This window comes from Pseudophryne corroboree, chromosome 5 (genome assembly GCF_028390025.1).
Source record: "Pseudophryne corroboree isolate aPseCor3 chromosome 5, aPseCor3.hap2, whole genome shotgun sequence".
NCBI classification, from domain to species: domain Eukaryota; kingdom Metazoa; phylum Chordata; class Amphibia; order Anura; family Myobatrachidae; genus Pseudophryne; species Pseudophryne corroboree.
In genome coordinates, this window is record NC_086448.1 from 727,495,246 (window position 1) to 727,515,147 (window position 19,902).

The following is a 19,902-nucleotide window of genomic DNA, read 5'->3' on the forward strand; positions in this document are numbered from 1 at the left end:
GCCTACTTGGATGCGGTCACTCATATAATCCTCCACCATTCTTTCAATGGGGAGAGAATCATATGCAGTGACAGTAGACGACATGTCCGTAATCGTTGTCAGGTCCTTCAGTCCGGACCAGATGTCAGCATCAGCAGTCGCTCCAGACTGCCCTGCATCACCGCCAGCGGGTGGGCTCGGAATTCTGAGCCTTTTCCTCGCACCCACAGTTGCGGGAGAATGTGAAGGAGGAGATGTTGACAGGTCGCGTTCCGCTTGACTTGACAATTTTGTCACCAGCAGTTCTTTGAACCCCAGCAGACTTGTGTCTGCCGGAAAGAGAGATCCAAGGTAGGTTTTAAATCTAGGATCGAGCACGGTGGCCAAAATGTAGTGCTCTGATTTCAACAGATTGACCACCCGTGAATCCTTGTTAAGCGAATTAAGGGCTCCATCCACAAGTCCCACATGCCTAGCGGAATCGCTCTGTGTTAGCTCCTCCTTCAATGTCTCCAGCTTCTTCTGCAAAAGCCTGATGAGGGGAATGACCTGACTCAGGCTGGCAGTGTCTGAACTGACTTCACGTGTGGCAAGTTCAAAAGGTTGCAGAACCTTGCACAACGTTGAAATCATTCTCCACTGCGCTTGAGACAGGTGCATTCCACCTCCTATATCGTGCTCAGTTGTATAGGCTTGAATGGCCTTTTGCTGCTCCTCCAACCTCTGAAGCATATAGAGGGTTGAATTCCACCTCGTTACCACTTCTTGCTTCAGATGATGGCAGGGCAGGTTCAGGCGTTTTTGGTGGTCCTCCAGTCTTCTGTACGTGGTGCCTGTACGCCGAAAGTGTCCCGCAATTCTTCTGGCCACCGACAGCATCTCTTGCACGCCCCTCTCGTTTTTTAAATAATTCTGCACCACCAAATTCAAGGTATGTGCAAAACATGGGACGTGCTGGAATTTGCCCATATTTAATGCACACACAATATTGCTGGCATTGTCCGATGCCACAAATCCACAGGAGAGTCCAATTGGGGTAAGCCATTCTGCGATGATCTTCCTCAGTTGCCGTAAGAGGTTTTTAGCTGTGTGCGTATTCTGGAAAGCGGTGATACAAAGCGTAGCCTGCCTAGGAAAGAGTTGGCATTTGCGAGATGCTGCTACTGGTGCCGCCGCTGCTGTTCTTGCGGCGGGAGTCTATACATCTACCCAGTGGGCTGTCACAGTCATATAGTCCTGAGCCTGCCCTGCTCCACTTGTCCACATGTCCGTGGTTAAGTGGACATTGGGTACAACTGCATTTTTTAGGACACTGGTGAGTCTTTTTCTGAGGTCTGTGTACATTTTCGGTATCGCCTGCCTAGAGAAATGGAACCTAGATGGTATTTGGTACCGGGGACACAGTACCTCCAACAAGTCTCTAGTTGCCTCTGCAGTAATGATGGATACCGGAACCACGTTTCTCACCGCCCAGGATGCCAAGGCCTCAGTTATCCGCTTTGCAGCAGGATGACTGCTGTGATATTTCATCTTCCTCGCAAAGGACTGTTGGACAGTCAATTGCTTGGTGGAAGTAGTAAAAGTGGTCTTACGAGTACGACTTCCCCTCTGGGATGACCATCGACTCCCAGCAGCAACAACAGCAGCGCCAGCAGCAGTAGGCGTTACACGCAAGGATGCATCGGAGGAATCCCAGGCAGGAGAGGACTCGTCAGAATTGCCAGTGACATGGCCTGCAGGACTATTGGCATTCCTGGGGAAGGAGGAAATTGACACTGAGGGAGTTGGTGGGGTGGTTTGCGTGAGCTTGGTTACAAGAGGAAGGGATTTACTGGTCAGTGGACTGCTTCCGCTGTCGCCCAAAGTTTTTGAACTTGTCACTGACTTATGATGAATGCGCTGCAGGTGACGTATAAGGGAGGATGTTCCGAGGTGGTTAACGTCCTTACCCCTACTTATTACAGCTTGACAAAGGCAACACACGGCTTGACAAATGTTGTCCGCATTTCTGTTGAAATACTTCCACACCGAAGAGCTGATTTTTTTGGTATTTTCACCAGGCATGTCAATGGCCCTATTCCTCCCACGGACAACAGGTGTCTCCCCGGGTGCCTGACTTAAACAAACCACCTCACCATCAGAATCCTCCTGGTCAATTTCCTCCCCAGCGCCAGCAACACCCATATCCTCCTCATCCTGGTGTACTTCAACACTGACATCTTCAATCTGACTATCAGGAACTGGACTGCGGGTGCTCCTTCCAGCACTTGCAGGGGGCGTGCAAATGGTGGAAGGCGCATGCTCTTCACGTCCAGTGTTGGGAAGGTCAGGCATCGCAAACGACACAATTGGACTCTCCTTGTGGATTTGTGATTTCGAAGAACGCACAGTTCTTTGCTGTGCTTTTGCCAGCTTGAGTCTTTTCATTTTTCTAGCGAGAGGCTGAGTGCTTCCATCCTCATGTGAAGCTGAACCACTAGCCATGAACATAGGCCAGGGCCTCAGCCGTTCCTTGCCACTCCGTGTGGTAAATGGCATATTGGCAAGTTTACGCTTCTCCTCTGACAATTTTATTTTAGATTTTTGAGTCCTTTTTTTACTGATATTTGGTGTTTTGGATTTTACATGCTCTGTACTATGACATTGGGCATCGGCCTTGGCAGACGACGTTGCTGGCATTTCATCGTCTCGGCCATGACTAGTGGCAGCAGCTTCAGCACGAGGTGGAAGTCGATCTTGATCTTTCCCTATTTTTGGAACCTCAACATTTTTGTTCTCCATATTTTAATAGGCACAACTAAAAGGCACCTCAGGTAAACAATGGAGATGGATGGATACTAGTATACTTATGGATGGACGAGCGACTGCCGACACAGAGGTAGCTACAGCCGTGGACTACCGTACTGCGTCTGCTGCTAATATAGACTGGATGATAATGATATAAAAAATATATATATATCACTACTGCAGCCGGACAGGTATATATTATATAATGACGGACCTGCTGGACACTGTCAGCAGCACTGCAGACTCCTAAAGTAAGCTACTAGTAGTATCAAGAAGATAGAAGAAAAAAAAAAACACCACAGGTAGGTGGTATACAATTATGGATGGACGAGCGACTGCCGACACAGAGGTAGCTACAGCCGTGGACTACCGTACTGCGTCTGCTGCTAATATAGACTGGATGATAATGATATAAAAAATATATATATATATCACTACTGCAGCCGGACAGGTATATATTATATAATGACGGACCTGCTGGACACTGTCAGCAGCACTGCAGACTCCTAAAGTAAGCTACTAGTAGTATCAAGAAGATAGAAAAAAAAAAAAACACCACAGGTAGGTGGTATACAATTATGGATGGACGAGCGACTGCCGACACAGAGGGAGCTACAGCCGTGGACTACCGTACTGCGTCTGCTGCTAATATAGACTGGATGATAATGATATAAAAAATATATATATATATCACTACTGCAGCCGGACAGGTATATATTATATAATGACGGACCTGCTGGACACTGTCAGCAGCACTGCAGACTCCTAAAGTAAGCTACTAGTAGTATCAAGAAGATAGAAAAAAAAAAAACACCACAGGTAGGTGGTATACAATTATGGATGGACGAGCGACTGCCGACACAGAGGTAGCTACAGCCGTGGACTACCGTACTGCGTCTGCTGCTAATATAGACTGGATGATAATGATATAAAAAATATATATATATCACTACTGCAGCCGGACAGGTATATATTATATAATGACGGACCTGCTGGACACTGTCAGCAGAATGCGTTTATAGAATAAAAACACCACACGACGAGTGTTTAACTTTTTCAGGCAGACAATCACAATATACTGGTGGTCAGACAGTGGTCACTGGTCAGTCACACTGGCAGTGGCACTCTGGCAGCAAAAGTGTGCACTGTTAAATAATATGTACTCCTGCTACTGCTCCCCAGTCTCCCCCACAATTAAGCTGTGTGAGCACTGAGCACTCAGCACAGTCAGATATACATAGATGATGCAGCACACTGAGGCTGAGCACAGATATGGTATACTGTTACTGTGTCACTGTGTATCGTTTTTTTTTCAGGCAGAGAACGGATTATATTAAATAATAATATAATAAAAAAACTGCACTGGTGGTCACTGGTCAGTCACTAGTAAACTCTGCACTCTCTGAGTACTCCTAAGCTCCAGTAAATCAAGTGTCTCACTCTCACTCTCTCTCTTCTAATCTAAATGGAGAGGACGCCAGCCACGTCCTCTCCCTATGAATCTCAATGCACGTGTGAAAATGGCGGCGACGCGCGGCTCCTTATATAGAATCCGAGTCTCGCGATAGAATACGAGCCTCGCGAGAATCCGACAGCGGGATGATGACGTTCGGGCGCGCTCGGGTTAGCCGAGCAAGGCGGGAAGATCCGAGTCTGCCTCGGATCCGTGTAAAAAGGCTGAAGTTCGGGGGGGTTCGGATTCCGAGGAACCGAACCCGCTCATCACTAGTCATTAGTAACCTGGATCCCAAGATATTTAAACTGGCCTGTCCAGCTCAGCGGTAGGGAAATCTTTGGGACCCGGGGAGGAGAGCCCAGAATGGGCATTATAAATTATTTGGACCAGTTGATGCGGAGACCAGAGAAGCCGCTAAAGGTCTCTATGACCTGCAACACTACAGGCATATCCACACTGTAGTTGTGTAAAAAGAGTAATAGGTCGTCTGCATAAAGGGCTATTTTGTCAGTACATGGGCCCATGTCAACTCCCCCAATGTCCGGGTACGATCTGACCAAACAGGCCAAGGTGTCACTGACCTGGATTGGGAGTGTTGTGAACTCGGGGGCTCCGCCGATGGTCGGGAAGAGGCACCACAGCTGGGTCGGAGCAGAGAAGGCCGGATATAGATTTTCCTCATACAGGTCTCTGACAATTGTGTTTGATGAAGAAATGCTGAAGAACTTTATTTAGGGAAGGGAGCAATACAGCAACACATGGAAGAAAGAGGACTGGTGGGCAATGTCAAAGGCTACTGCAGAATTTGTGAGCGATGTTTAGAGATACATGAATAAAGAACTTGTGAGCGATGGTGAAAGACACTAAAGAATTCGTGAGCGATGTTTAAAGTCACAGGTGAATGAAGAGCTAGTGAGCAATGTTAAAAGACACTGAAGAATTTGTGAGCGATGTTTTAGAGACACTGATGATTGTAGAACTTGTGAGCGATGTTTAAAGACACTGATGATTGAAGAACTTGTGAGCGATGTTTAAAGACACTGAAGATTTTGTGAGCGATGTTTAAAGACACTGATGATTGAAGAACTTGTGAGCGATGTTTAAAGACACTGATGAATGAAGAATTTGTGAGCGATGATAAAGACACTGATGAATGAAGAACTTGTGAGCGATGATAAAGACACTGGTGAATGAAGAACTTGTGAGCGATGATAAAGACACTGATGAATGAAGAACTTGTGAGCGATGATAAAGACACTGATGAATGAAGAACTTGTGAGCGATGATAAAGACACTGGTGAATGAAGAACTTGTGAGCGATGATAAAGACACTGTTGAATGAAGAACTTGTGAGCGATGAATTAAGGCACTGAAGATTTTGTGAGCAGTGTTCAAAGATGCTGATGATTGAAGAACTCGTGAGCGATGTTTAAAGACACTGGAGACTAGGTGAGCGAGCAGCACGATATGCTGGGAAAGTTGACTGGATGCTGGAAACTCTAGGAGGTAGCACAGCGGTCACAGGAGCACTGGAGATCACCTCTGGTAAAGCGACGATACTCAGGCGCCGGAGCTCCCGCCCTAACAGGATTGGTGGAGCGGTTCTGTGACGCCACCCACTCCCCGCCCACGTGACGCCGGGTGCAATGGCGGCGCCCACACTCCGGGGAACCGCCGGGAGCAGCGCCAGCCAGACGCCGGGACCCGACGACCACCGGAGGCGGGGGCCGCCAGACGGACCAGCAGACACGCAGGGGTAAGCGCGGCGGCCGCTGCCTCTGGTGTGTGACACAAGGGTTCGATGGCTATGGCAAAAAAGGCTGGGGAGAGGGGGCATCCCTGTCTGGTGCCCCGAGTCAGAGTAAAGGAGGAAGAGACATAGCCATTAACCAAGATCCTGGAGCGTGGGCTTTGATATAGCAGTTTGATCCATCGTATAAAATTAGGGCCGAAGCCCATACATGTCATGACCCCCCACAGATATGGCCATTCAACACTGTCGAATGCCTTAGCCGCATCTAAGGAAACCACAACCGCGTCCGAGGGGAGGTCATGAGGAGCCTGCAAAATAGTGTATAGCCTGCGCAAATTAATGGTCGTGGATTTCCCTGGCATGAAGCCAGATTGATCCTGGTGTATTATAGATGTAATGACCAAGTTGAGCCGGACCGCAAGGATTTTTGCCAGGATCTTGGCATCGGCAGGGATAAGGGAGATCGGTCTATAGGACTCTACTAGTTTGGGGTCCTTGCCGGGCTTTGGCAGTACTACAATTACGGCCTCGGACATTGAGGGAGGAAGTTGATTAGTGGCAAATATGTCTGTATACATCTCATGCAGCTTGGGACCAAAGAACTGTATGTATTGTTTATACAGCTCAGTGGGGATGCCATCGTTTCCCGGAGACTTGCCACTGGGAGACATACCCACCGCTGCAGTCACCTCCTCCAAAGTTAAGGGCGCGTCTAGAATATCCCTAGCCTCGGGGGAAAGCTTGGAAAGGGGTATATTGGACAGGTACAGGTCTAGGTCCTCCATGGAGCACGTCGACTGAGAGCCATAGACCTCTTTAAGGTATGAAAAAAACATCTGCGCTATGTCGGGGGTATTATCTACTATGGAGCCATCAGGGTCAGACATCTGCACTATCGTAGACCCAGGATGGTCATAGTGCACCAAATGGGCCAATAAACTACCTGGCCTGTCCGCCTGCATATATATATATTGGTGGCCCTGAACAAAAGGGAGCGCGCATTTCTATCCGAGAGGTGAGCTAGCCAGGCCTCCTGAGCTAGTAGCCAACTTGCCTTTAGCGCAGAGGTACCCTGAGCTAAGTAGTGGGTCTCTAGATCCCTATATTCAGATTCAAGCCGTCTCTCCGTAGCTCTTTACTCTATCTTGCGGGCAGCTATTTTGCCTATCAGCGTACCACGTAAATAAGCTTTGAATGCATCCCATATAACTGGTGTCGGGGCCGAGCCCACATTATCCGCAAAGAAACCCTCCCACCTAGGCGGTAAATCCGGGCACTCTCCCAGCTGAATCAGCCAGGACGGGTGTAACTTCCAATAAGACTGTCCCCTCCGGCACTCCACATCGAGAGACAGTAACCGGGGCGAATGGTCGGACACCCCCCGTGCCTCATAATGAACATCCATTACACTAGGTAGGAGCACGGGCGAGAGCAGGGCCAGGTCGATTCTGGAGAAGGAGCCATGCGTACCGGAGAAACATGAGTACTGCCTAAGCGTAGGGTAGCGAGCCCTCCATACAGCCACCCACTGCATGCTATCTATATAATCCGCAAACTTAGATTGAGATATAAATTGGCTGCCCCCCGCCCCCGAATCCCGAGAAGACCTCCATCTATCCAGAGAGGCATCCAGCACGTTGTTAAAATCCCCTACACAAATAACAGGAGTATGTGGAGAGGCAGCAATAAATGAGGCCGCCTTCTGCAGGACATCATACGAGAATGGGGGAGGAACATAAACAGACAAAATAAAGAAATTATGGGAGTTCAGCTTGCATTCCAGAAACACAAACCTACCATTTGGATCCGTGTTTACCGTAATTAATTCAAACTGTACAGTTCTCTTTATCATGACTGACACCCCCCTGGAAGAGGAGGAGAGAGAGGAATGATACGCCCAGCCTACCCAAGGCCTGCGGAGCGACAATAGCCTATTCCCCTCCAAATGAGTTTCACTCAGACAGATAATATCCGGGCGATATTTCTTAATCATTTGAAATACTAAGGATCGCTTTACTTTATTATTAATGCCCCGGACATTCCATGCCAGAATCTTTAAGGCAGACATGTCGTCCTTTGTACCATCTGGGACACAGCGTGCAGAGACCCTACAAGGTGAAAAAGGAGCCCCCCATCACCATTATCCAAGTTTCTATCTGCCCGTACACGGTACCATCCCTGGAACCATATCGCCCGCAGGCCCCAGGCCCCGAGCCCGAGCCAAACCCCTCTAAATAGCACAACATCACCTCGCAGTTTGATAAATGGTCATATGAAAAACAAAAAACTGAAAAAAAGAGAAATAGAAAAACAACAGAAAAACAAACATCATCCCAACAACAGCCCCCCTCCCCGTATACCTCCCCGAACTGTGGCATACACATATCCCTAACAGAGCTCTAACCTTGGTGATCTGAAAGCCTACGGCAGTGCTATGCGTATCATACAGATTCAAACAAAAAACCCCAATACAAAACCCAATGCGTAAAAGTCACTACCCAACAAAGTCCAGAACAACTAGTTCAAAAGGAAGCTCCCCGGACTTATACTTGCATATCGTAGGCCCATGTAGAACGGACACTGGATGTCAGTCCGGAGCCATCTGGCGGGCATCCGGAGCGTATCTGTCCAGCCAGGCCGCCGCCTCCTTCGGAGAACTGAAGAACTTAGTTTCTCCGTCCGCCACCACACGCAGCCTGGAGGGAAACAGCATCGAATAGGGAAGATTCAGGTCACGAAGACGCCGCTCGATGGGCAGAAACTGGGCCGATCCTTCTGGACATCCGCTGCAAAAATTGGAAATGCCGACACCCGAACACCATTTAGAAGCAGGGGGGCCTTCACGCGGCCCAGGCGCAGGGCGGAGTCCCGGTCTTTGTAGTGCAGAAACTTGGCTATAAATGTTCGCGGAGGTGCACCCGGAGGCATAGGCCGGAATGGCACTCGGTGCGCCCGCTCCACCGCAAACTGAGGCGTAAAGGATTCAGTGCCATACCTCTCTTTTAGCCAGGACCCCAGGAAACCCTCGGGATGTGCCCCCTCCTCCTTTTCAGGCAGGCCCACGAATCTCACGTTGTTTCTGCAAAGGCGTCCCTCCATTTCCAGGAGTTTAGTTTGCATAGCCGAAACTTGCTGGGAGACAGCCGACACAGACCATTGCAAGGGGCCAGTGAGGTCCTCTAGGTTGGAGACCCGCGTCTCGGTTTCGCCCACTCTCTCTCGGACGCGCTGGACATCCTGGCGTAACAGTGATAAATCGCACTGCACCTTCTCCATTTTGTCTGACAGGCATTGTTCGCTGGCCGCTATGGCCTCCAAGACTTGTTGAATGGAAGTAGCAGACGGCTGCATATCCGCACCCGTATCGGCCCCAGCCGGGGGAACGGGTCGGGTAGATGGGGAGGTTTTAGGATAGGATTGTGTCGGCTGGGTGGGAGGCTGACGGGCGAACTTCTCCAATTTAGCCGCTTTGACCACCCCTCACCATAATATCAATGTTCAAGCAGCACTCAAAGCCCAGGTATTCAGTGTCAGGAGGTGCAGCAAAGGACAGTAATTGCAGTGTCAGCAATGTACCAGGGCCCCAGGCGTCTTGTAGTGAAACAGAGTGGGGATGGGGGCCAGGGGGACCCAAGAGGAGGTGCTATAATATAATATAGGCTGGGCAATGAAAGAAAAACAGGGCAGCGTGTCCTGGGTCACTTTATCCAACCCTGCAGCTCCTGTAAATTCCCAGAGCAGTGCAGTGCAGAAAGGGTTAATGAAGGGAGGAACTTCCAAAATGGCCGCCAGGCCCACTGCCTCACCTCCCTCACTCAGGCACACGGATCTCGGGCTCCAGGGGACAGGAGCAGCCAGGTATGGGATCCAGGTGGTGCAAGGGGAGGGCGCCGCTCACCCCACGCCGCCGGAAGCGGCAATATTCACCGCGTGCCCGCGGCAGTGCGGCAGTGTCCCGCAAATCGAGGTCGGGGATGTGCTGGCAGCCTAGGCCCGAGAACCGGGCGGCAGCCGGCGCCGGCCGGAGACACGGGCAGAAGTCTCACAGCGATGCCCGCCGCCTCCCCAGAGAGACTGTGAGAGTTAGGAGCCGGAAAGCAGGTTTAGGGGAGCCCAAGGAGTTGATCAGGATTAATAATCCGGGGAGCTCCTGTATCCTGCTTCCTACCCGCTTGCCGCCGTGGCAACGCCCCGGCCAATTCCTTTTGAAAGAAAATGGATAAGGCCGAAATCTGAACTTTAATGGAGCCTAACTTTAGGCCCAAATTCACTCCAGTCTGTAGGAAGTGGAGAAAACGGCCTAGATGGAATTCTTCCGTAGGAGCATTCCTGGCCTCGCACCAAGAAACATATCCGGTGATAATGTTTAGATGTCACGCCCTTCCTAGCCTGTATTAGCGTAGGAATGACCTCATCCGGAATACCTTTTTCCGCTAGGATCCGGCGTTCAACCGCCATGCCGTCAAACGCAGCCGACAGGGACCCTGTTGCAACAGGTCCTGTCTTAGAGGAAGAGGCCACGGATCTTCTGTGAGCATTTCCTGCAGATCCGGATACCAAGTCCTTCGTGGACAATCCGGAACAATGAGTATTGTTCTCACTCCTCTTTTTCTTATTATTCTCAACACCTTGGATATGAGAGGAAGAGGAGGAAATACATAGACCGACTGGAACACCCACGGTGTCACTAGGGCGTCCACAGCTACCGCCTGAGGATCTCTTGACCTGGCGCAATACCTTTGTAGCTTTTTGTTGAGACGGGACGCCATTATGTCTATTTGGGGCAATCCCCACCGACTTGCAATCTGTGCGAAGACTTCCTGATGAAGTCCCCACTCTCCTGGATGCAGGTCGTGTTGGCTGAGGAAGTCTGCTTCCCAGTTGTCCACTCCCGAATGAACACTGCTGACAGTGCACTTACATGATTCTCCGCCCAGTGAAGAATTCTGGTGGCTTCCGCCATCGCCGCTCTGCTCCTTGTGCCGCCTTGGCGGTTTACATGAGCTACTGCGGTGACGTTGTCCGACTGAATCAGCACCGGTCGGTCGCGAAGTAAGGTCTCCGCTTGACGTAGGGCGTTGAATATGGCCCTCAGTTCCAGGATGTTGATGTGAAGACAAGTCTCTTGACTTGACCAAAGGCCTTGGAAATTTCTTCCCTGTGTGACTGCTCCCCAACCGCGGAGGCTCGCGTCCGTGGTCACCAGGATCCAATCCTGAATGCCGAACCTGCGGCCCTCTAGAAGGTGAGCACTCTGCAGCCACCACAGGAGAGAAACCCTGGCCCTGGGGGACAGGGTGATCCGCTGATGCATGTGCAGATGTGACCCGGACCATTTGTCCAATAGGTCCCACTGGAAAGTCCTTGCATGGAACCTGCCGAAGGGAATGGCTTCGTATGTCGCCACCATTTTTCCCAGGACTTGAGTGCAATGATGCACTGACACTTGTTTCGGCTTCAACAGGTTCTTGACTAGAGTCATGAGTTCCTGCGCTTTTTCTTCCGGAAGAAAAACCCTTTTTCTGGTCTGTGTCCAGAATCATGCCCAAGAAGGACAGGCGAGTCGTAGGATCCAGCTGCGACTTTGGAATATTGAGAATCCAGCCGTGTCGCTGTAACACCTTCAGTGAAAGGGATACGCTGTTCTGCAACTTCTCCCGTGATCTCGCTTTTATGGGGAGATCGTCCAAGTACGGGATAATTGTGACACCCTGCTTTCGCAGGAGTACCATCATTTCCGCCATTACCTTGGTGAAAATTATCGGGGCCGTGGAAAGCCCAAACGGCAACGTCTGAAATTGGTAATGACAATCCTGTATCGCAAATCTCAGGTACGCCTGATAAGGAGGATATATGGGAACATGCAGGTATGCATCCTTTATGTCCAGCGATACCATAAAATCCCCCCCTTCCAGGCTGGCGATAACCGCTCTGAGCGATTCCATCTTGAACTTGAACCATTTTAAGTAAAGGTTCAGGGATTTTAAATTCAAAATGGGTCTTGCCGAACCGTCCGGTTTCGGGACCACAAACAGGGTTGAGTAGTACCCCTTCCCCCTCTGAAGCAGGGGAACCTCGGCCACCACTTGTTGAAGACACAATTTTTGAATCGCCTGTAACATTATATCCCTTTCCAGGGGAGAAGTTGGTAGCGCCGATTTGAAAAACCGGCGAGGAGACACCTCTTCGAATTCCAGCCTGTATCCCTGGGAAACAATTTCCATTGCCCAGGGATCCACCTGTGATTGAACCCAGATGTGGCTGAAAAGTCGAAGACGTGCCCCCACTGGAGCGGACTCCCTCAGGGGAGCCCCAGCATCATGCGGTGGATTTTGCAGAGGCCGGGGAGGACTTCTGTTCCTGGGAACTAGCTGTGTTGTGCAGCTTTTTTCCTCTGCCCTTACCCCTGGCAAGAAAGGACGATCCACGTACTCTTTTGCTTTTATTTGAACGAAAGGACTGTATTTGATAATGAGGCGCTTTCTTAGATTGTGAGGGAACATAAGGCAAAAAAATCGATTTACCTGCCGTAGCTGTGGAGACGAGGTCCCAGAGGCCCTCTCCAAACAATTCCTCACCCTTGTACAGCAAAAACTCCATATGCCTCTTTGAGTCGGCATCCCCCGTCCACTGTCGGGTCCATAAGACTCGCCTAGCAGAAATGGACATAGCGTTTATTCTGGAACCCAGTAAACTAATGTCTCTTTGAGCATCCCTCATATATAAGACGGCATCTTTTATATGCCCTAGGGTCATTAAAATGGTATCCTTATCAAGGGTCTCAATATCCGCTGATAAAGAATCTGTCCATGCTGCTACAGCACTACAAACCCAGGCCGACGCAATTGCCGGACTGAGCAACGTACCAGAATGAGTGTAAATGGACTTCAAGGTAACCTCCTGCTTGCGGTCAGCAGGATCCTTGAGGGTAGCCGTATCTTGGGACGGGAGCGCTATCTTTTTTGATAAGCGTGTCAAAGCTTTGTCTACCCTAGGGGAGGATTCCCACCGTATTCTGTCCTGTGACGGGAAAGGATACGCTGTTAGAATCCTTTTGCGAATCTGCAGTTTTTTGTCTGGAGTTTCCCACGCTTTTTCGCATAATTCGTTCAGCTCATGTGAGGAGGGAAAGGTGACCTCAGTTTTCTTTCCCTTATACATGTGTACCCTCGTGTCAGGGACAGAGGGTTCCTCAGTAATATGCAAAACATCTTTAATTGCGATAATCATATATCGAATACATTTAGCCACCCTTGGCTGCAATTTTGCATCATCGTAGTCGACACTGGAGTCTGAATCCGTGTCGGTATCTGTGTCATCTATTTGGGATAGTGGGCGCTTCTGAGACCCCGAAGGTCCCGGCGACATAGGGACAGACATGGGTTGACTCCCTGACTGTACCCTAGCTTCAGCTTTGTCTAATCTTTTGTGCAATAAATTAACATTAGCACTTAAAACATTCCACATATCCATCCAGTCAGGTGTCGGCGCTGCCGACGGAGACCTACTATTCATACACTCCCCCTCCTCCTTAGGTGAGCCTTCAACCTCAGACATGTCGACACACGCGTACCGACACACCACACACACACAGGGAAGCTCTTTTCTGAAGACAGGTTCTCCACCAGGCCCTTTGGAGAGACAGAGAGAGAGAGTATGCCAGCACACACCCCAGCGCTATATGACCCAGGAAAAAACACAGAATGTTTACCCAGTAGCGCTTATGTATAATGTATATGCGCCAATTATGTGCCCCCCCTCTACTTTAAAACCCTCTTTCACCGTGTGTCAAGCAGGGGAGAGTCCGGGGAGCTTCCTCTCAGCGGTGCTGTGGAGAAAAAATGGCGCTGGTGAGTGCTGAGGGAGAAGCCCCGCCCCCTCGGCTGTGGGCTTCTGTTCCGCTCAAATTTACTAATAACATGGCGGGGGCTCTTTTTATACATGTACAGTGCCCAGCTGTACATGTATATATGTGTATTTGCCACCTGAGGTGTTTATTGCTGCCCAGGGCGCCCCCCCTGCGCCCTGCACCCTTACAGTGACCGAAGTGTGTGAGGTGAATGGGAGCAATGGCGCACCGCTTCACTGCTGTGCGTTACCTCTTATGAAGATCATGTCTTCTGCCACCTCTGAAGTCTTTTCCTCACATACTCACCCGGCTTCTTTCTTCCGACTCTGCGAGGAGGACGGCGGTGTGGCTCTGGGACGGACGGCGAGGGTGAGACCTGCGTACCGATCCCTCTGGAGCTAATGGTGTCCAGTAGCCTAAGAAACAGAGCCCTGAAACTCAGAGAAGTGGGTCTGTTTCTCTCTCCTCAGTCCCTCGATGCAGGGAGTCTGTTGCCAGCAGGCTCCCTGAAAATAAAAAACCTAACTAAAATACTTTCTTTTACAGGAAACTCAGGAGAGCTCCCTGAAAGCACCCAGTCTCCACTGGGCACAGTATCAAACAAACTGAGGTCTGGAGGAGGGGCATAGAGGGAGGAGCCAGTGCACACCCAGATCCAAAGTCTTTCTTAAAGTGCCCATGTCTCCTGCGGAGCCCGTCTATAGCCATGGTCCTTACGGAGTCCCAGCATCCTCTAGGACGTTAGAGAAAGAGGGGTAAACTTATCTGGCGCTACTGGTCAATCAATCTCCTGTATCACCGATCCTTCAATCTTTTCAATTGATTGAAAAGATTGAAGGATCGGTGATACAGGAGATTGATTGACCAGTAGCGCCAGATAAGTTTACCCCTCTTTTTCTGTATATTGGTTCTGGTGGAGGTGACGGGGAATCCTCCGTTTAGGGTACGACTGTCTGGCTGCACACTGCCTTTTAGCGCACCTGCTGTGATCACATTCTGACTATATTCACTTGTCAGGTGACAGGCCTATTTATATGGCAATATGAAGATGGCGGATAGCAGTGAAAACGTATCTTTTACTAGAGCCCATTGAAACAAATGGTAGAAGGGGCCTCATGTGATACAGGTGTCTGCCTGCGTATGTAGTGGATGGAATACTTGGTATCCGGTCTTTAGGTCGACAGTTATTAGGTCGACCACTATTGGCCAACATGGTCTTTGGGTCGACATGGCAAATGTCGACACAGAAAGAGGTCGACATGAGTTTTCACATTCTCCCCCCCCCCCCTCCCCTGTTCTGAACTTTTCCATACTTTACGATCCACGTGGACTATGACTGGGAATAGTAACCTGTGACGCGTGCAGCGAGGCATCTTGCCCAAAGCACGTCGAGCGAAGCAACACCACAAAAAGAAAAGAAAAATCATGTCGACCTCATGACCATGTCGACCAATAGTGTTCGGCAGGGCCGCCATCAAGGGGGTGCCCTGTGTACAGTTGTCCCGGGCCCGGCCACTCTGACAGAGTGGAGGGCCCGGGCTGTTCAAACAGCTAACCATGGATATTCCCGGCGGCGGCCGCCGCCGGTGACTCTGACCGCGGCTGGCAGCCTCTACCACTGCCCTTGACTTCAGATGCCGGCGTCCACTGTCATTCTGCTGAGCCTGCCTGCCCTGCACTGTTGGACAGTGAGCACCTGCACCTATTATCGCGGCGGGCGGGCTGGCTGGCTGCCCACCCACTGTCGCTGCTCCCCTTCTGCTGAGCCTGCCTGCTCTGCACTGTCGGACAGTGAGCACCTATCATCCCACCCAATACCGCTGCCTGCTGCCCGCCGCTCCCCTTCTGCGGAGTCTCAGCCTGCCCTGCACTGTCGTCAGGTCAGTGAGCAGCTATCATCGCGGCCGGCGGGCGGGCTCCCTGTGCGGGCGGTCGGGATCTCTGGGCGGGCGGGCGGGCTCCCTGCCCGCCACCGATGATCACAATCAGCAAGCAGCAGCTTGCTGTGCCTGTTTGATTAAAGTTTTTGTCTTCTAGATGTCAGGACAGCCTGGAACAAATCTGCGGGACCAAGTAACCCCAGGTCAGTGTTCTCAACCAAGTATCTGCAGCTGCTCCATCACACTGTCCCCCCACCATTATTGACCCTCATCCTTCCAACCCAATGTCTCCCCCCTCCCCAACTAGCCCACTACACTCATCTCACTGCTTCCTCACCTAAAACCCTCTTGCCCGTCCAGACACAATACATCACCACCATGCAGTTCAGTGTCCCCCTTCTCCAGCCTGGTGTGCCCCCCCCCCCCACACCATTTCACTGCCTCTCCTTCCTCTACTTCTTTAGCAGCCCAGTGTCCCCCACCATATTACTGACTACCTATCCCAGTGTCTCCCTCTTCCCTCCCCAACCAGTCCACTGCCCCCATCTAACTGCCTCCCTGCTAGAACCTCCCCAGCCAGTCAAATTACAGTGTCCCCTCCCCTCATTCAGCATAGTGTACCCCGTTCTCCTGCCTAGTGTTCACCCCTCCCATCACCATTGCAATGCCTCCCCCCCCCCCCCGCCCCCCCATCCAGTCCATTGCCCCCACTGGCTGGGTTTGGCATACTGGCGCTGGGGATCCCGGCAGTCAGCATACTGTAATGTGTATAACGTGTTCTGCCTGGCGTAATGTGTATAACGTGCTCTGCCTGGCGTAATGTGTATAACGTGCTCTGCCTGGCGTAATGTATATAACGTGCTCTACCTGGCTTAATGTGTATAACGTGCTCTGCCTGGTGTAATGTGCATAACGTGCTCTACCTGGCCTAATGTGTATAACGTACTCTGCCTGGCCTAATGTGTACAATGTGCTCTGCCTGGTGTAATGGGGGTAATTCCAAGTTGATCGCAGCAGGAAATTTTTTAGCAGTTGGGCAAAACCATGTGCACTGCAGGGGAGGCAGATTTAACATGTGCAGAGAGAGTTAGATTTGGGTGGGGTGTGTTCAATCTGCATTCTAAATTGCAGTGTAAAAATAAATCAGCCAGTATTTACCCTGCACAGAAACAATATAACCCAACTAAATCTAACTCTCTCTACACATGTTATATCTGCCCCCCCTGCAGTGCACATGGTTTTGCCCAATTGCTATCAAACTTGCTGCTGCGATCAACTCAGAATTACCCCCAATGTGTATAATGTGCTCTGCCTGGTGTAATGTGTATAACGTACTCTGCCTGGCCTAATGTGTACAATGTGCTCTGCCTGGTGTAATGTGTATAATGTGCTCTGCCTGGTGTAATGTGTATAACGTACTCTGCCTGGCCTAATGTGTACAATGTGCTCTGCCTGGTGTAATGTGTATAATGTGCTCTGCCTGGCGAAATTTTTGGCCAAAGTATCTGACTAAAATATTTTCTGTAAAAGAGGGGGGGGGGGGGGGGGGGGGCTGCCTATTTTGGCAGTCCCGGGCCCCACAATTTCTGGTGGCAGCCCTGGTGGTCGGCCTAACGACTGTGGACCCAATGAACCACACCCGATACTATATATATAGTATATAAGCAGACACTGGCAGCCATAATAACACATGTATTACAGTGCACTGAGCTGAGGACACTAACGTCCACCGCAATCCACTCCTGACACTGCAGCCAGGGAGGGAGCCACTCGTAGGGGTGATAGTACACGGTAGCAGGGAGAGGCGGGCCTGGCTGTAGCGGGGAGGAGGGTGCTGTTGCCATGGCACCCAACAACTTCCGGCATGCACTGAGCGCTGTATTGCCGTTACACGGCGGACGGAAGGAACTAGCAGCCAGCTCTGCTGGAGACCGGCTCCCAGCTGTCACGGTATTACACCACCATTATGCCGGAGCTCACACTGCGGTAGCTGCCATGTGACACGGGGCGGTATGCTGGGGGTTCTAGTTCAGCTATTATATGCAGAGCTGCTTACTTCTGTCTTTATAACCCCGGACTCCTTGTATTTATCACATACGGTAGTCTATCCTGCTGCTGCCCAATGCATATGAAAGCTGCAGCACTGACAGAGTTCCCAGTGCTACAGTGTAACACTGCACAGATCACACTACATATATATACTGAATATATACACACAGACACGGACACATGCATCAGGCTGCTTTGGGATGTGTGTTAACAGTATACTTCTTAAACCCAGTGTAGGATCTGAACATCCAGCTAAATGAAGATGGCTGGTGGGGATCCCCATAGCAAGGAACTGAGTCTGATGGACAAACAGGTGACAAGGTAAGCGCTGTAACATTGTATACATGGTTATACATTACACACCGTGATTCTCAACGTTAAGTACATCTCCCTACCATCATGTAAGTAATAATGAATGTTTGATAAAGGATGATAACGTTGTTCGGGAGGAGATTGGAGAGATGCATGTAACTCCGTTCAGAATAGAATGTGGCTATGTATTGCCATTTCTAGTCCCCAGGACAAACCAATATACTCTATTCCTTGTTATGTACCCATTGAAAGGATGTCACAACAGGAAATGTGGTGTGCTGCCCAGTATGTGGGAGAAAGGAAAGAGAGGGCTCTTTCCCCTGGCTGCCCCTTTTAACTCCTGGTGCCTCCCCCTTCCCCTGGACCCATCCCTTCTGCCCTTCACTGGCCAATGGGGCTAGTGAGCTGCGAAAGGGGGTGCATGCTTACATGTTTGCTCACCTTTGGGATGCATGTTGGCTTGCGGGCCTCCTGGCGCCCCTCCCCCTTATTTGGCTGTAGTGGCCATTGTAGGACTCCTTCGCCTAAGGTTGCCACCTCATCCCTTTCATTCTGGACACATTAATTACAGGTTCTGTGGCTGATTAAAACCAGGTCAAATGGAGTCTTGAAGTCAGCCAGCCACCAGACCCGCCATCAGGGGGTGCTGCGGGCACAGCTGTCCCGGGCCCGAACTCTCTAACAAAGAGGGTAGGGCTCGGACTGCTCATGCCGCTGAACCATCCGTCCACCACCATCCGTCCTCTTGCCTCCGCCGCCCATCCTGTCACCGCCGCTGCCCGGCATCTGCAAGCTATTGAAAAGCCCTTCTCAAGATGGCCGCCGCCTCAGAGGAGAAAGTTATTAAAGATACTAGAGGAGGCTCTAGTATCTTTAATAACTGTCTCCTTCGAGGCGGTGGCCATTTTGGATGGGACATTTTCTGTAGTTTCACATGAAACAGGCTGCCGAACAGTCTGCAGTAACTCCAGCGGCTGCAGGGGGGGGACAATAAGTACCCCAATGAGCAGGTACTGGGGTATTATAGTGTGGTGCATAATATAGTGTTGGGGACACCGTTTTTTTTTTTAAATTTTATATAATATATATATTTAATTTAATTATTATTGTTTATTTTTGAGGGGTGCCCTGCCTATTTTACCAGTCCCGGGCCCCGTAATTTCTGATGGCAGCCCTGCCAGCCACAGAACCTGTGTAATTAATGTGTTGAGAATTAAAGGGCTGAGGTGGCAACCCTACCTTCGCCCCTGTTATGTACCACCCATTGAAAGGCTTTCAGAACAGGAAATGTGAAGTGCAGCATTTACAACTATTCCCCATAGCTACAACATATTATTACAATAAAGTCTGGTATATTTTCAAATGCATGCTTTGTGTGAATGTTATCAGTACCTGTTTAGACTCAAGAGTAGGCTGCTGGCCCTTTGCTAACAATCCAGCTCTACACTTAGGTTATAGCTTGGTCATGGTATGCCCTTTACTCTGCACAATATTTTGCTGACTTGTTTTAGTAGACCTCTGATCTGCGCTTACTGATCTTAGTAATTTTTATTTGTTTTACTAGCTTGCTGGAGATGTCATTGAACTCCGACCTCCTGTCCATTAATTTGCATTGTAATCACATATTGAAGATTGAAGGGCTCGCACACCTCCACAATTTACAGCATTTGGATTTATCGTCCAACCTTATAACCAGGATTGAAGGACTAGACTCCTTGATGCACCTGCAAAGCTTGAACCTGTCATGTAACAAGCTCACAAGAATAGAAGGTTCGTGTTAGTGAGTTTAATAGGGCTGAACTTTTCAATCACTCCAACTATTTAGGGTTTATGATTT

General features: G+C 50.1%; 1 protein-coding gene across 6 annotated transcripts in view; it reads left to right on the forward strand.

Moving 5' to 3' along the window:
- LRRCC1 (leucine rich repeat and coiled-coil centrosomal protein 1) overlaps nucleotides 1-19,902 on the forward strand; it is a 267,597-nt gene that overhangs the window by 34,244 nt on the left and 213,451 nt on the right. For 2 of the 6 annotated variants that reach the window (XM_063924030.1, XM_063924036.1), the window contains exons 1-3: nucleotides 17,440-17,654; nucleotides 17,991-18,074; nucleotides 19,630-19,835. In XM_063924030.1, the coding sequence (XP_063780100.1) occupies nucleotides 18,010-18,074; nucleotides 19,630-19,835 (271 nt within the window). In that variant the 5' untranslated portion in view covers nucleotides 17,440-17,654; nucleotides 17,991-18,009. Of the gene's footprint in view, nucleotides 1-17,439; nucleotides 17,655-17,985; nucleotides 18,075-18,963; nucleotides 19,076-19,629; nucleotides 19,836-19,902 lie in introns of those variants that run through there. The other 4 variants (XM_063924031.1, XM_063924032.1, XM_063924034.1 and 1 more) reach the window with 4 other exon arrangements.